Source organism: Apium graveolens, unplaced genomic scaffold (assembly GCF_009905375.1).
Source record: "Apium graveolens cultivar Ventura unplaced genomic scaffold, ASM990537v1 ctg6836, whole genome shotgun sequence".
NCBI classification, from domain to species: Eukaryota; Viridiplantae; Streptophyta; class Magnoliopsida; order Apiales; family Apiaceae; genus Apium; species Apium graveolens.
In genome coordinates this window covers 56,112-74,739 of record NW_027419822.1, presented here as the reverse complement: position 1 = coordinate 74,739, position 18,628 = coordinate 56,112, and the positions used below count along the sequence as shown (strand labels likewise).

Below are 18,628 nucleotides of genomic sequence, written 5' to 3'. Positions count from 1 at the left end.
ACTTTCAGTTAGGTATACATCTCTAACTAGTCTAACTGATTACGGCTTCAATTTATCTTTCTTCCATTTAGTCATATTTAGCATTAAAGGGCAAGTGTATCCGGCGATTCTACCTGTTGAAGATAGAAAGTTACTGGTAAGGTTGTGTTTAATAATGATCCAGCTTGCGCACACCGTATAACAATTGTATATAGCCCTCTATAGTATTAATAATTTCCATTCTTTATGTAGTTATGACATTTAGATATATCTTCAAATTACTTACTTCCATGTGCTGGATTCTCTTACTATTATCATAGAACTTTTGAGCAATTTGCATCAGGTTACATAGGTTTCTATAGCTTATCCAATGTAAAAATTCACATAACCCGTTGTTCTAATAACTGAATCTTCAAAAGCAATAATATTTTTCATATGCATATCACTATGTACTAATCTGCAAGTTGTAATTATATTTAGGAATTTCAAGTTGCCTCACTTTCTGGGGATTATAAGAAAAAAAATGAAAGAAATTATTTATGAACTTGATTCGGGAAAATTCCATTGTCTGCAAAATTACAGAGTATGTGCGTATTGCATTGATATATGAAATCATTAGTACGTGGTCAACATGCCTGCTGCTTTATCCTCTTTGTTGCTTCTTGTTTGTATGCACTAGTCAAAAAGAGAACTAATACTAAACATACAGATTGGTTTTACAAAAACAAAGTTGTAGCCAGTGTCCTACTTACCAAAGCTTGTTGCAGACGTGCATTCTATTCTTGTAACACGTTCAGTTTCGCTTCCAAGTCATGAGTATAAGCCTAGCCAATCAGAATATATGAAAACAAACTTTAGAAACAGACTTGGTGTGGCCCTTTTAAAGACCATGATTCGTACTTATTTTTTGTGAATATTTCTTCTTAAATAGAAATTATAACAAAATATTTTTTTCTGCAACCACTTAACAAAGCACTAAGTATCACCACTGTGCATCTTCCATATTAGGCTCAATCGATTATTAATCATCATCCCAGATGATCCAGTACAATTGAAAATATGATACATGAGAAAATTTATCATTTATAGAGGTGGATCGCCCCTGAAGAATATATGAGTTTCGGCCATAATCATATACAAAAATGGTAATATACTTAATAAAACTAAGCGGACTTGATACTTATGGCTTATATAATGGTTAACTAGACACCTCAGAGATCCCCTAATTCTATTCTCTTTTCGAATAAGGTTTCTCAAGCTCTAGGCTAAATATTCTACTTGACTCATTAATTTATTCAACTACAGATTCGACTCATTAATATTCAATTGAACTAAATAAAGTAAAAATGTTCGAGCCCATAAAACATAAATTGCTCCCACCATAACATTCAATTAATTACAAAATCACGCTGTGTGTATAAATAAAAAATAGCAGTTAAACCAATAGAACAATATCAGATCAAACACAAATTTATATTAATATATTATATGACTGTATTTATATATTTTTATATATATTATATATGTATTACTTGGGTTTTAAGTAGTATAAGTTTGTAGATCTCTAAATACAGGAAAGAGTTTCAGTGGCAAAAACAGTAATTACCCATGGCTAATGCAATCGATATCTAGTCTATATTCTAGAAAGATAAGTATGCTGGAGGAAGTGTCACCTGAAATAACATTTACAATATATGTTAGATCGCCATTGAACAAAATCAATTTGTTAACACTGAGTTTATAGTTTATACGTATCATTTCAGTGGCAAAAACAGTAATTACCCATGGCTAATGCAATCGATATCTATTCTATATTCTTGAGCATAATAGAAAGATAAATATGCTGGAGGAAGTGTCGCCTGAAATAACATTCACAATATGTAGTTAGATCGCCATTGAACAAAATCAATTCGTTAACACTGAGTTTATAGTTTCTACGTATCATTACGAAATAGTCAGTACCTGGATTATTGTTGCCTTTAACACTTCACCATCTAATCCTAAATAAAGACAGGCAAGGCCCCAACAAATTGGTCCCATGATAAACCTCCAAAGGATGCCGGTAATAGGGACTCCAATCGACCAATTTTCATCTATCTTTTTATTAATTGCCATGAATAAACCTGAAATATGCATAGCAGTAAGCAAAGCATATATATGAAGAGAATCTGGCTATATGTAAGGATGTCTACAACAAATTCAGATATTATATCTAATCAGGAAGAGTCACAGATTAGATTATAATGTGTAATAAATCCGTCCTAAATAACCTTAATTATTTTTTTAATGAAGGCTTGCAGACTTGCAACTGCTATCATCAGGTAACTAAACCACTTTCCTTATTAGGCACTGATCTGTTTTTTTACTTGGCCTAATGTCCAGATAATGTGTGTGTGTATGTGGAATTGTATGTAGCTATGAAGAAGTTACACGATGGACTCGGGAATTAGTGCTTTGAACTTACCCAAGCAGAACATGTAAGTGCCCACAGCTGCTTTCGACACAATCAAAATACATTCCTCCATAATGCTTGGCATCTCAAAATGCAACCTGAAGCATAATTTCCATCCAGAAGTTAGCATGATGATAACATAAAAAAACCGATTAATAATATCTAATTTTAATTGTCAAAGGTTCACTGGTTGGCATAATTCACGAAAAGTGTCTATATTTGAGTGTACGCATGTGTATAAGGTATGGGGATTATAGGAAAATCTCTATACACAACTAACAACGATAATTAGAGCTACTATTATCATAGAACTTTTGAGCAATTTGCATCAGGTTACATAGGTTTCCATAGCATATCCAATGTAAAATTCACATTACCCGTTGTTCTAATAACTGAATCTTCAAAAGCAATAATGTTTTTCATATGCAAATCATCACTATGTACTAATCTGCAAATGTAATTTTATTTAGGAATTTCAAGTTGCCTCACTTTCTGTTGGGGATTATAAGAAATAAAAATATGAAAGAAATTATTTATGAACTTGATTCGTGAAAATTCCATTGTCTGCAAAATTACAGTGTCTGTGTGTATTGCATTGTTATATGAAATGATTAGTATGTGGTCAACATGCCTGCTGCTTTATCCTCTTTGTTGCTTCTTGTATATGTATGCACTAGTCAAAAAGAAACTAATAATAAACATGCAGATTGGTTTTACAGAAACAAAGTTGTAGCCAGTGTCCTGCTTACCAAAGCATGTTGCAGGAGTGCATTCTCTTCTAGTAACACGTGCAGTTCCGCTTCCAGATAGCGAGTATAAGCCTAACCAATCAGAATATATGAAAACAAACATTAGAAACAGACCTGGCGTGGCCCTTTAAAGACATGGTTTTAATCTAACAAATTTACAGTCATACTTATTTTTTGTGAAATTTCTTCTTGATAGAAAGTAAAACAAAATTATTTTTTCTGCACCCACTTGACAAAGCACTACCCACTTGACAAAGCACTAAGTATCACTTTGCATCTTCCATATTAGGCTCAATCGATCATTAATCCTCATCGCAAATAATCATACAAATGAAAATATGATCATGAAGAAATTTACCATTAATAAGGGTCGCTCGCTCCTTAAAAATATATGAGTTTCCACCAGAATAGTCTACAAAAAAAAGGTAATATATCCTAATAAAACTAAGCGGACTCGATCCCTATGGCTTATATAATGGTTAACTAGACACCTCAAGAGAGGTCCCCAAATTCTATTCTCTTTTCGAATAAGGTTTCTCAAGCTCTAGTCTAAATATTCTACTTGACTCATTAATTAATCAAGTCTAGATTCGACTCATAAATATTCAATTGAACTAAATAAAGTAAAAATGTTCATAAATTGCTCCCACCATAACATTCTATTAATTACAAAATCACACTATACGTATAAATAAACAATAGCAGTTATACCAATAGAACAATATCAAATCAAACACTAAATTCTTCGAGTACAACTAACAACGATAATAGAGCAATAAATCCATGTCGAATGAACATACTCAAGCGCAACAAAACAACACAGTAAGATCGCAGTCAATAAAACAAACAACGTACATGTATATATGATGATCGCATTCAATTAATTAAATCGCAATAAAATGAAGAATTACCTGGAAACTACACATGGACGGGGTGAGCACTTTCTTCATTGTTTCTGCAAGTAATTTCAGAAATTCAAATAAAAATGAAGAATTAAATTAAATAAAAAAACATAAATTATACTCAGAAAAGATTGTATAAGTGAATAGAAATTCGAAATTGACACCTTATACTCGATTTCACCTCCAAAACCATGGTTCGATGTTTGGTGAACCTGATAACCTTATAACCTTATAACCTGTTAGAAGTACAAAATGTTACAAGTACAAAATACAAATTAAGATAACAATATAACTTACTTAGGGTTGACAAAATGTCTTCGTCTTGTTAAAGTCCAGGCATATCTCTTACAACATAAAGTATTATTTATATTCATAATAAATGTAAATATAAAAAAATATATTAGAATAATCAAATTTTAACCGGGTTTTTAATCGGGTCAGGCCGAGTACGTAAATATACATATAATTCTGAAATTATTACTTTATATTTTAGTTGGGCCCTTGATAACTTTCTAATTTTTTTTATCTGATACTCTTAGCGAGAATATTACTTTACGACCGTGCCCCAAATTACGATTGACAAAATTTATACCTAAATAAGGTTATAACTTTATCCGATATTACTTAATACAGGTTTAAGTGTAGATATAACAAAAAGATTGCGGTTTACATGATCAGCCTGTACAAATACTCATGCTGGCCGGTGAGCATTTTTTCTGTTAATTAGCTGCATGTCATAACTAAAAAGTTTTAAAATCAATTACAGAAATACCAATTCACATTTCTAAATCCATAAACTCTTCTCTCTCTGAAATTACAACATTTCTATGGTCTATGTTGTTTCAGCAAACACCAAACAAAATATGTTTTCATCAACTACATCTTTCCGAAATATTGCATGCAAATCAAAAAATGTTGTTGGTAACTAATAATATCCATGACAAAGATCTATGTTGGACAATTATTGTTGAAGTTAATAGTAACCAATAATTAAAATAACTTCTCTCTCTCGCATGAGAGTCGGCCGCCCTAATTTCACCTAACCCTATCCGCCCTACCTTCTTTTTCACCCTTTCTACCTATCTCTATCTCCATATTTATCTTCATCCCCTACTTTTATTCACTTTTTCTTTAATAAAATCGAGATTTGTTTTACAAAACTCGAAAAATTCATTACAGTTATTCACTTTAATTTTCAGATATACTAAGGTAAGAGCTTGGATTTTATAATAAAATTCAGTTTTTGCATTCAAAATCTCTGTCTAACAACATATTACAATTTGGTGTTATTCTGAGATTTTTGAAGACAACAGTCATTTAAGCCCAATATTGATGCCTAAAGTCTAAATTGGATTCAGTGCCCCACTCCCGCGGCCCAAGCCCACTCATTGTCTACTTCAATATTTGTTCCATATGACTATATCACATATATTTTTCAAGTATGTTTTGAAATTTCAAGTCATATTTTTTTTGACAAAAATGTTTAAAGGATTTTAAATATGAGTAACAGTTCATGATTTAATAGTTATGAGATTTTTCTAAATTTATATAGTTTTAATACAACGTTGATTTTGTGGAGTTCGAACTTTGGCGCCCGAAATATGGGTTTATTTCTAATTATCTACTTAAATATCTAAATTAATTATATCGACTATAAAATATTACATACAGGAGCACCCACGTGTAATTTACATGTCATTCTTATTATATAGGAGTTAAAAACTAACAGGACGGAACCAGAAATAAATTTACGGGGGACCGACTAATATTTGAAGAAACCAAATTACATTATTTTATATTTTTTTTCAAAATTTAACACTAAAATTTCTGCGAACTTAAACAGTTGAGAGATACCGAGACTCCCTCCAGTGCCCTCTAGTTCTCCCTCTGAAAACTAGGTCAAGCTTCTTGCACTAACAAATTGCAGAAGATAAATAAGAATATTAACCAGGTCAAGCTCAATGCAATGAGTGACAGATAAGAATATCTACTTTTTATCGATATTGCATGTTAGTTAATATTTAGAAAAAATCTGGTTAGTGCGTAATTTCGTATCACACTTTAAAATTTTAGATAGACTCGTAATATGGCGACCCTTTTTGATATAATTGGCGAAGGATGGGTTTTGGGATTGTCTGACACACATGTTAAAAAATTATTTTACGATATAATAATTAAACTGAAACAAATAAACATTATTATCTAAGTTTGAAAAAGAAAACATTACAATCTATAATGTTAACTAGAGAAATAACCTTTAGGTCAATCTCTAAGAATTCTAGCAGAATTATAAGATGACTGGTTTGGTGGTTTGGAATCACGCATCAACCATATTCACGTTTCATCAATATTCACGTCTTCAACTATATTTCCTTCCATTGCGACGTTGAAGCATTCCCCACAAAAAACCGTGCTTGTACTTGTACCACTCTCTAGTTAAAAAGAAAAAATCATTATAATCAAGCACATGCTATAATTAGGTGCTATACATGATCCAATACTTCATCAAATGAATTTTTACTTTATCTTCCCAGATGATGTTTGAAGCGGCCGTGCAACTACAACCAATATGACAATACAAGTAATACTATACGCATAGCAAAATGAAAGATGACCTTGCACCCTTTTATTACGTTCAATATACTTCTGTTCATTTCATATGCATATACATAGGCAATTGGGACAGCATATCTCATGGATAATCACTTCTTTCATTAAGCCGGACCACTGGGCCCTTAAGTTTTTGGCTGAGCAGAAAGTGAGAAAGTGGTTGCAGCATAAATGGATAACAAATTGATGAAGTACAATTATACAAATCTTTACAGAAAAGTTCAAGAATATACTGTGCGCAACAGAAGGCCTTGGATTCCTGTTTTAAAGAATAGTTTTGAAGGAGGGGTTAAGGACAGAAAAGCTAGAGTAGTATAGCAAGGGTGTTGTAATCTATTACTGTAAGTAGAGGTTTAGTATAAAAAGATCATCAATATTTTAATTACGTTCATGTTTGAACTATTATTCAGAAAATAGAAGTTATTATTCCACCAGCGTCTCTCTCTCTCTCTAACTGAATCCTATCAGATTCTCTTGCATTTCAAGCTTAAAATTCTATTCCTTAACTTGTTTTACTGTTCTAAGAAATCAGCACACACAAAAACATCAGAAAAACAGAAACTACATGTCAAAGCATAACACCAAATTTAATAGTGTCGTCATAGATTTAGTAATTTTATAGCATAAAATGACAAATTATAGCATTTAAAAAAGAACTCGCATAAATATTTAGCCAAAGGAATACTTGATTGGCATATAATAGAATTACTTCATCCAAGATGCAACTCGAGAAGTTTTAGTGGGAAAAGTTTCCTCAACTGTATGCACATCAAAATCAGCATACAAATTCTTCCGTTCAGTATCTCTAGTAAGCTTAAGACCTGAATAATAGACATCGACTCCAAATTACAATTAAGCTGAAATTAATAGAAGCACTTTATGGACTCAAATCATCATTTTAACAAATCACACCATGGAAAACTTTTGTCTGCTGTAAATTTATACGTTTTACATCTACGTTTTACAAATTCAAATTCCAACATTGTCAATTACTCTATGAATTAAAAGGTGTTTATTCAAATACCAAGTATAACAAGAAGAAGGAAATTCCTATTTAAATTATGGCGCTGTTAGTTTATTTTTACATTAAACAAATACTATCAGTCCATATTCGACAAGAAAGTTTATTCTAAAAATACTGTACGGCCATCATCAGGGAATAGAGTAGCGTCTAGATCTGGTACAGGAAGTTACGAAAAAGGTACACAAACCAATCAGAGAAGCACATTAATTTAGTGAACATTGTTAAAAAGAGCCTGTACACATTTAATATTTCGTTGTTGTCTACAACAGAAGACTGGATGGTTAAAATTAAGACCCTGATTACAAGCTAGCAAGGCATTATATTTGTGACCTCATTTATTCACTAAAGTTAATTCCTTCAACAGTTGTGAAAAGTAAGACTATATATCTAAAGATCATATGCCAATCAGGAATCTGAACAATCGCCTAAGAAGTATTCAATTGGGAATATGAACAATTACCGCAGAGGAACGGAAGGAATACCAAGTATTTATCTACTATATGCAAAAAGATAATAAATAGGGTCTTTGAAAAAGATGAAGAGACTAAAGTAATTATCTGCACCTTTTGCTTTCTGCACCCATGTACTATTCTGGGCATTACCGCATCTAGTAGGTTGCAGCTGCTCTAAAATAATTGGATGGACATTAAAGAAGAATCCACAGTAATAATATTTTGAGGCTTCATCTGAGCCAATCACGGTCAGATGCTATGGATTTAGATGGCCTACAACAGCTTCCTCAAGCAATTGCAGAAAACCAGGGCAATATGGTTGCACTGATGACATCAGTAATATGTTGGGTAGTATTTCAATTCTGGTGGATTATATTTGTTGCTGTATATATTTTGTTGAGATTGTTTGACGAATTGATTAAAAGAAAGGTCGGAAAATGCTACAAATGCGGACTGAGTTGGCTCATGATCAGGGAGAACCATATTCAAAACTCAATTTTTTTGAGAAGCATCTACAAGAGAGGCGGTGTTACTTATACCAATTTACAGCAACCTGAGCAGCATGTCTTAAGGGATGAAAAGAGTTCACAGCATTCACGTGATGGAGAGCGCCTTAACAGGAGGCAGAACTCGAACAATTAGAGAGTGATACCGACAGGTTAGGACTGAAATTTGAATATCCAAAAGGAACAGGAGAATGCAGATAATTATCTGTTATCTGTTAAAGAGAGGCTGAGAAGGACTGAACAGAAGCAACAGCAGATGTTCATTAGCATGGCCAAAGCATTTCAGAACCCCTTATTTAGCGAGATTCTTATGCAGCAGCTCAGGCCGAAAGAAGCACTGGAGACTGCTGGAACTTCAAAGAAACAAAAGCTGATTGCTCCACAGTGCAACAAAGGTCCAGCGGAGGCATCCTATTATCCTATATATGCAAAAAGTTATAAATAGGGTCTTTGAAAAAGATGAGACTAAAGTAATTATCTGCACCTTTTGCTTTCTGCACCCATGTACTATTCTGGGCATTACCCCATCTAGTAGGTTGCAGGTGCAGCTGCTCTAAATAATTGGATGGACATTAAAGAAGAATCCACAGTAATAATATTTTGAGGCTTCATCTGAGCAAATCACGGTCAGATGCTATGGATTTAGATGGCCTGCAACAGCTTCCTCAAACAATTGCTGAAAACCAGGGCACTTGTTAAGAAAATTATAAGAATAAGTTTATAACAAGATCAATAATATTAATCTAAAGGAACTTATTACTAGACCTTCTCATGTAAAAGTAATGCACATGAATGATTACTGAACATGAAAATATGCAAGATATAAAATGATGGTCAACATGTCTGCTGCGTAATCCTCTTTGTTGCTTCTAGTTTATGTTTGCACTAGCCAAAAAGATAACTAATAATAAACATGCAGATTTGTTTTAAAGAAACAAAGTCGTAGCCAGTGTCTTACTTACCGAAGCATGTTGCAGACGTGCATTCTCTTCTTTTATCACGTGCAGTTCCGCTTCCAGATCACGAGTATAAGGCTAGCCAATTAGAATACATGAAAACAAACTTTAGAAACAGACTTGGTGAGGCCCTCTCAAAGACCACGGTTTTAATCTACCGTATTTACATAGTCATGCCTATTTTTTGTGAATATTTCTTCATAAATAGAAATTAAAACAAATTTATTTATTCTGCAACCACTTAACAATGCATCTTCCATATTAATCCTTTACGATATAATCATTTCACTGTAAATGAACCGTAAATGTTGCCCTAGGATAAAGTTAAGTATTAACAATAAATTTTCAAATTATAAGGGTTTGAGGCTGGAAATTTCGGATCGGGGTCCATTTAAATAGAAAAAACAACCACAAAAATGAACTGAACGTATCCATTCTAGATTTCTTCTTCATACACTTTACACACACACACAATTACACAAAATTAGATCAACTTGTTGTATTTAAAAGATGGAGAATTACCTGAAAACTGTACGGGGACGGGGACGAGATTCGTGGAGCACTTTCTTCATTGTTTCTACAAGTAATTCAGAAATTCGAATAAAAATGAAGAATTAAACTAAAAAAACACATAAATTATACTCATAAAAGATTGTACAAGTGAATTGAGTCTTGAAATTGACACCTTATAATTAATAAAAAGGGGCGATTGAGAGATTGAATATGATGAGGCTGCTTCGTGTAGAAAAAGAAATCAATCGGCTGCAACTCGATTTCACCTCCAAAACCATGATTACATGAAATTGATTACAATAAACGGGTGCTAATCCTAACCCTAAGCCGTATTATATAGGCCGAGCAAGTGCCATTTCCTTATTTTTGAAGCCCAGTAAGCAAAACATAGGCTTGGTAAATTAGGTGGTCAACCGGCTCCTATTCAAAGCCCAAGTCCAACTTTTAGTAAATCAAGTGACCCAAGTCCACTGCCATTTCCTTCTTCATGGGCTTGGTAAATCAAGTGACCCACTCCGACTAAACGTGTTTAAAATTTAAAATTTAAAAATTAAATATTAATAAGATTAAAAATAAAAATATTACTTATTATTAAAATACATTACATAATTAAAATAAAATATTACAAGAACATGACAATTTAAAATATTACATCTGAAACAAATCTATCTACTATATATCTAATACAGCAACAGGGGTTCGCTGAGCAAATTTAATCATAAATATAATAATTAATGTTCATATAATATTTGTTTTAACCATTAATGTTCATTCATTATTTAATCATAGATACGGTAATTAATGAGCAAATTTAATCATGAATATAATAGTTAATATCCATTCAATATTTGTTTTAGCCATTAATACTCATTTATTATTTAATCATAAATACATTAATTAATATCCAAACATTATTTGTTTTAATCATTAATACTCATTCATTATTATATAATTAATACAGATTCATTCATGTAATTTTTATTACCTCAATTAAAACATCATTAATATGTAAGTCATTAAAAATAATTTCTTCATAAAATTTACATACTCTATTAAAAAATTAGTATAAAAATTTAAATGATAACCATTGCATAAGAATTCATATAATACATAAGTTATCACATCACTTATTAATATCGATTAGTTGTTACATACTTAATATTATATATATATTTATAACTAATTATTATAGAGATATATGCATGGATCATATAATACCTAAGTTATGACTTACTAATATAGATTAATAATTGCATACTTAATATATACATATTCATTTATAACTAATTATTATAGAAATACATGCACGCATGTATACATACATACATCCAAACATATGTACGTATGTACGTATATGTATATATATAATAATTTAGTTAGAGATGTTATATTTTCAGAGCAGGTTCTTAATTATCAGAGCAAGACAATAAAAAATATTATATTACCCTCAGTTTATTTTTCTATTTGGCATGGCGTAGTATTGTCTTATCCTTTTTATTTGCTCCGAAAATTAAAAACCCTCGTCTTCAAATGAAATTTCCCTTAAATTTCCCTTTTAGTTAATGATTCAAATTTTTTTGTCTACAAAAATTGTCCTTATTTTTAACGTAAGTTAAATTCTAAAAACGAGAATACATACATTATAAATTATCAAATTAATATAAATAAGTGAATTTTAAATATAAAGTAAAATTAAATATTAATATTAATAGTAATAATTTTAAATTTCATTAAAAAGAAAAAATATTTCATTTTAATAGCAGGTTTATAAAACATATATATTAAAAATTCTAATAATAATAATTATTATTATTTATATTATATTAATAATAATTATAATAATAATAATATTATTATTATTATTATAACAAAATAAATAATATTAATACATTAGAAACTTGAGTACAAAATCATGTTATTTATAAAAAGTGGTAGTACATTTAAATTATAATAAATTTTATTTGTACAAAATATTATTGTTCGTCATTAATTTTAATGATATTATCACAGCCTACCAGTGACCTTTAAATACCACAGTTGACTGACATATACCATATTTATCACATTAACACTAATATTTAGATCTATTATAAACATTTGCGAATTAAATATTACAAACAAATGAACTAGATAAACTTATATATTAAATATGATTATGTGGATCAGAACCATTATACCTCTAAGTGAATATATATTTATATCTAACCATGTCATACTTTAAGTATTATATTTTTGTATTTACACAAAAATAAATAAATTATGGGCTTTCATATATATATATATATACATACATATATATATATAAATACACACACATATATATATATATATGTATATATAATATACACACATATATATATGTATATGTATGTGTGAATTTATGTAAAAAAACCTTTAACTTATGGTCCTCATAATTCATAAATATATGATAATGTTGGTTTATATTGGTATTTTACTGCGTCATTATGACATGAACTGATAATATTAACTAAAATAAATAATCTTGGTAAAGTTTACATATTAAAATACAACCCGAAAGCGCCTAGTATGCCGTGAGATGTGGATTCATTAATATTTTTTGAGAGAGGGGAAAGAGTTACTGAGGTCGGAAATTAAAATTGAAGAATACTAAAATTCAAATAACAATTATAAAATAAAATCTTATGTAAACAAACAACTATATTATGTAAAATTACTAAAATTTCTAAAAAAATTCATGGATCGTCCTTAACAGTAAAAAACAAGAAATGTCACTACAAGTCTCTACGTTAATTGTAGATAAACACTATTGCACCAATGTCATCAAAATAAAAATCTACTCATATACAAAAATAAATCCATCATCATTAGGAGGGGGGACAACATGAAATATTATCAACAAGAATAACTAAAATAATATCGATTCGCCCAATATAGAGCATGTCCGTGCATTGCACGGGCTATAGAGCTAGTTAATCATTATTATGGAACATTGTGATATGCTCAACCAGATCGAATTGTAGTTGACGATGTTTCTGCCTGTCACAAAGTTGGATAGTCCCTTCCGATATACATTTCATTAGAGGCTAAAGATTCTTCGCCTAAGTTTGGAGGCGGTAGCCATATGTTGCATCATCGTAAGATAGTAAAGCGCCAAAGGGAGTGGCGTATGTGTCCTCTCTCATCCTCAACGATCATATTATGTAGTATAATAAACGCTCGCATTATTTTAGCGAGATCTTCTTTACCCAAAATTGTGTTGGATCATGTACAATTGCAAATTGAGATTGCAACACGCCAAATGTCATTTCTACGTTGTTTTCGATGACCTTCTTGATATTTGGAGAACAATTTATCTTTTCACCCTGTGGAAGTGGAATTGTTTCACGAACGTAGCCCATTCAGGATAGATTCCATCTGTTAGATAGTACCCCATGTTATAGTTGTTACCAATTAATATTGTAATTTACCTCAGAGCACGACCTTCTAGTATCATCAATATCGATTATCGGTCTAACACATTCATGTCGTTATTAGAACCAGCAACTCCGAAAAAATGCATGCATATCCATAGGTCCGATGAGGCAACAACATTAAGCAATATTGTTGGAACTCCTTTATGACCCCTCATGAACATCCCTTCCATGCTTTAGGGCAATTTTTTCCACTGCAAATGCATGTTATCAATGACTCCCCATCATTCCGGGAAAAACCGCGAGCCTTTCCCATTTTATGAGACGTTGTACATCATTTGAGTTTGGCTTTCGCAAAATATTACATCTCAAAATTAAAATAATATTGGTAACAAATTTTTTCAAGCATTCAATTGCAGTGGACGTACCATGCACACATAATCATCAACTGCATCCGTTCCAATTCCATATGCCAACATGCGTATGGCCGCCGTGAATTTTGAAAGGTGATAGGCCCTTTCTTTCCAATGCATAAACCCTTCTGCTGAAAATATGGATCAAAATTTGAAAGAGCATCCACAATTCCGAAGGACCACGTGTCTTCCCATTCGAAACCGTCGTCGGAATGTATCTAGAGGGTATACTGGATTTTGAGCAAATAATCTCTCTCCAATCGTTCATGACCCGCTTCACGGTCTTTGCATATCACTGGTTTAGTCGTGGTTGACGAGCCTTCTTCAATAAATTCTTTAGACAAATCAGAGTTCTCATCCGTAGTATATATTTTGATTGCACTGTGAATGAAAAAAATGAGTTGCAGACTATCACAAAGAACATACATGTTTTATAGGAGATACAAATAATAAAAGAAAACGGCTAGTTTGAACTAAAAATAAACAAGAACTAAATTACAACGGCTAGTTCCAAATAGAAACAAACAAAAACTAACTTCCAAGAACTTATTCCAAACAGAATCAAACGAACAACTAGTTTCCAACAACTAATTCCAAATAAAAATAAACAAGCAACTAGATTCCAATGGCTAGTTCCACCTGCGTCTTGATTTGACTTCCTCAATAATTTTGGCATAAATCTCTCGTTGAGCCTCTTTCATTATACTAGTATCAAGCGTAAGAAGTTGCATATCTGATCATTCTCTTTCCTAGCCTCCTCTTTTTCTTAAGTTCATTGAACTCTGCCATTAGATCTAATCTCTTGCATAAACTAGCTTTTATTTCTTCATAATCTTTTTTTTAAGATCATTAAAACTCTGCCTTTTTTTCCCCTCCCTCTTAGCTGCTTTTGTACCTTTAGGACGAACCGGTGATTCAACAACATTCTCTCTGGTTGGTGTTTCATTCATCAATGATGAGTAGTTCCCAAAATCACTAAATTTAGTTCTCTTTTGCACTTAATTATTTGTCTCTTTAGGCTGTCTCCATTTAGGATGTCTCTTTAGATCATTCCAATGCTTGTCAAAATTAAACTTCTTATTGTATTTAGTTTTATGAAACCATGAGCTACCGCAATTATGTTTGTCCAAATTTGTACCACTCCCCATTTTTGAGACAGCTTCCTTATAACTGTTATAATTGCTAAGCCCCTTCATTTATTCGTTGCCACCTTTTTTTGATAGATATTACCCCTCTTTTGATAATACCGTGATTACTTTATTCACAATAGTTACAAATTTGATCCAAAATTCACCCTTTTATTCGCCCCGATCAAGGGATCAATCGACACATTCAACCATCGCTAATTAAGAGTTATCTTCAGAGGTCATTTCACTTGTTAGGGGAATGACAAGGGTTTGGAAGGTGGTATTGGGTTAACGATATATGAAACTAATATCATATGACGTATGTTTAGTTTGATTGCTATAATTGATATTGATAGTATATTAATATCATGTTTGGTTGATTGTTGCAATTTATATTGAAGTAATTTTAAAATATTTTTAAGGTTATAATTTAATAATTTAAATAAAAACATTTAATATTTTTTTTTATATTTTTTAATTGCTAACTTAATTTTGTATTATAAAAATTACACGTAGTAATATAAATTATTATAATTATTATTTTAAATTTCTTATTGTGTGCTATTTTTCGGCTGTAAATATCATTTAATATTATTTTTTCAATAGTCATTTTTAAATTAATATTTATAAACTTAGGGGTGTATCCTTATTTAATAAATTTTTTAGGTTCAATAATTCACTTTGGATATTAGAAATATTTAAAAACTAGTTGCCCTCCTATCTCTCTCTTTCGCAAAATCTTAATTCTTATTTTTTCGATTGGTTAATGATAAACACTGTTTTGATAATTTTTCCTAATTTTTATTTACTTCAAATAAATCTATCTCTTCATTAAGAGTTTTAGTTCTATGTATAGGTTTTCTTAACTATATATTGTGTTTTGTTCTCTCTCATTGTGAGAGTTTAGTTTGTTTGTTTTGTTCTCTGGAATCGTACATCTACAAAATTCGTATATTGGTTCATTGATAGGGGTCCTATCAGATTACGACTATTATTAATTGTTCGAATGCGTTTCGACACGTCAAATTTCTGTGTTCTCACAATTTCAACAGATTGTTGGATTGTCTTTATAAAATGATGTATATGTCAACAATGCGAGCGAGAAATATACAACAGTGAAAGATCCGATCAACGATCGTAGTTTTGTTCAAAAAGACTATGATTTGATTTATATTGATACGTATTTATTCAGTTTTAATTATTATTATAATTTTTTTTGGATTTTAATTAATAAACTAATTGAATATCCAATTTTTTTTAATAAATGACAGCTAATTTAACAATCTTGAACAATTTTTTTTAACGTAGGTAACCGGCGGCCGCTACCCATCGGGTGCGCACTAGATAAACCTTACGGGCTCCTAAAGTTCACAACTTCCATTTAGATTTTTGAAATATTAAAATAATAAATTAATAATTGGTACATTGATATTGAATTCAGGATTTTAGAAATCAAACTCCAATTAAAATTCTAATATCTAATTTAGCAGTTTTTAATTTTGTAGGGTTCAAAATGCCCCGTTAAAATTTAAAAAATAGTAAAACTTAGTAAATGCACAACAATCCAATTAGAAAAAATTGGGGAAAGCGTTACTTAAAGCGATCTAACTTAAGTAATGTTTAGCATAAACAAAAAAAAATTAAAAAACCTCAACCACAAGTTCATCTAGCGTCATGGACAAAAAAGGAAAAAAATAGTATTATAACAACCAACACGCTAAGCAATTTAGTGTTTTAGCTAAACATTACCATTTTCTGCGTTTCTACATACTATTTTGGGCTGTTTTTACATGCGTGCCATTTTAGACATTTTTCTACGCATGTACCATATAGGGCTAACAACAAATATACTTGGTGTTATTATTATCTTTACATTATGAGAAGCAATTTGTACTTTAGGAATGTGAAAGAAACATTATACTTGAACAAGGTACATAATCTGACTGCAGGTTGGGTTTTTAAATCTTGTTAACTTTCTTGACTTTTAATTGTCAATAGGATTGTTGATTAGTGAGTTGAAGACTTTTACTTGGTCAGGTAAAACGCCGTTCATGTAAGAATAAATTCTACGAACTTCAGCAGAATTGGAATTTGACGTAGGTTCAGAAGGAATATCGTCTATGTCAAAATCTCTACGAATCCGCAAAATAATATTTAGTTCAATCTCTAAGAATTCTAGCAGAATTAGAATTGATGACTGCTTTGGAATAATACATAAACCGGTCCCAAAAGTCCCCCGCCTAGTATGTCGACATCATCGTCAATATTCACGTCTTCAACTACCTTTCCTTCGATTGCACTTCTAAGCTTTCCATGACAACGTCGAAACATTCCCCACAAAAATAGGGATTATACCACTCTGTAGTAAAAAAGAAAGATCATTATAATCAAGCACATGCTATAATCAGGTGGTGTATATATGATCCAATACTTCATCAAATGAGTTTTCACTTTATCTTCCCTCATCACAGAGACCAACTAAAACTAATATGGCAATACAAGTAATCCTATAACCAAGCGAAATGAAAGACGACCTTGCTCCCTTTTATTACGTTTAACATACTTGTGTTCATTTAATATGCATATACATATGCAGTTTGGACATATATCATGGATAAGCACTTTTTTCTTTAAGCCAGGCATTAATCCCTATTTAATTTATGGCGCTATTAGTTTAATTTCATATTAAACAAATACTCTCTAAGTCCATATTCGACAAGAAAGTTTACTCTGAAAATACTGTACGGCCATTATCAGGGGATAGAATAGCGTCTATATCTGCTATAAGAAGTTAAGAGAAAAAAGAAGTTAAGGCTTATGAGAATATGTGGTCACATGGAATAACATAAGTTTTGCTACAGAAACTTATGAGACCAGTTTTGTACCCAATGGGAACGTTAACCTTTTACAATGGAAGAAAGTGAGAACTAGGCCCAGTACACTGGAAAACTGCAATCTTACTATCTGTTGTTCAGATAAAATTAAATGAACTTTAGTCATGGTATCTGGACTAGGAAAATGAAGGAGCCTGTACACATTTAATATTTCTTTGGCTACAACAGAAGACCTCACATATCCAGTAAAGTAAATTCTTTCAACAGTTGTGAAAAAGTAAGACTTTATATATCTACAAATTCTATGCCAATTTGGAATCTGAACAATCTCCAAAGCGGTATTCAATTGGGAATACGAACAATTACCGCAGAGGAAAGGAAGGAATACCAAGTATTTATCAACTATATACGCAAAAAGATAATAAACGGGGACTTTGAAAAAAATGAAGAGACTAAAGTATTATCTGCACCTTTTACTTTCTGCACCCATGTTTCTGGGCATTACCGCATCTAGTAGGTTGCAGCTGCTCTAAATAATTGGATGGACATTGAAGAAGAATCCGCAGGAATAATATTTTGAGGCTTCATCTGAGCCAATCACGGTCAGATGCTATGGCTTTAGATGGCCTGCAACAGCTTCCTCAAGCAACGGCTGAAAACCAGGACACTGGTTCAGAAAATTATAAGAAACAAGTATATAACAAGATCAATAATATTAA

The 18,628-nt window shown here is 31.4% G+C and overlaps 1 protein-coding gene and 1 long non-coding RNA gene across 2 annotated transcripts; both read right to left on the bottom strand.

Moving 5' to 3' along the window:
- Nucleotides 1-1,745: 1,745 nt before the first annotated feature.
- Nucleotides 1,746-3,254, bottom strand: LOC141703602 (auxin efflux carrier component 5-like). Its single transcript, XM_074507071.1, has 4 exons — nucleotides 3,181-3,254; nucleotides 2,444-2,529; nucleotides 1,942-2,102; nucleotides 1,746-1,838 (listed from the first exon to the last, which is right to left on the bottom strand). The coding sequence occupies exons 1-4, from the start codon at nucleotides 3,201-3,203 to the stop codon at nucleotides 1,758-1,760; spliced, it is 351 nt and encodes a 116-aa protein (XP_074363172.1). The 5' UTR covers nucleotides 3,204-3,254; the 3' UTR covers nucleotides 1,746-1,757.
- An 836-nt stretch (nucleotides 3,255-4,090) lies between these two features.
- On the bottom strand, nucleotides 4,091-8,758 carry LOC141703603 (uncharacterized). The gene is made up of 4 exons (XR_012567610.1): nucleotides 8,280-8,758; nucleotides 6,338-6,514; nucleotides 4,247-4,318; nucleotides 4,091-4,135 (listed from the first exon to the last, which is right to left on the bottom strand). It is a non-coding gene; the product is annotated as an uncharacterized LOC141703603 (long non-coding RNA).
- Nucleotides 8,759-18,628: the final 9,870 nt, after the last annotated feature.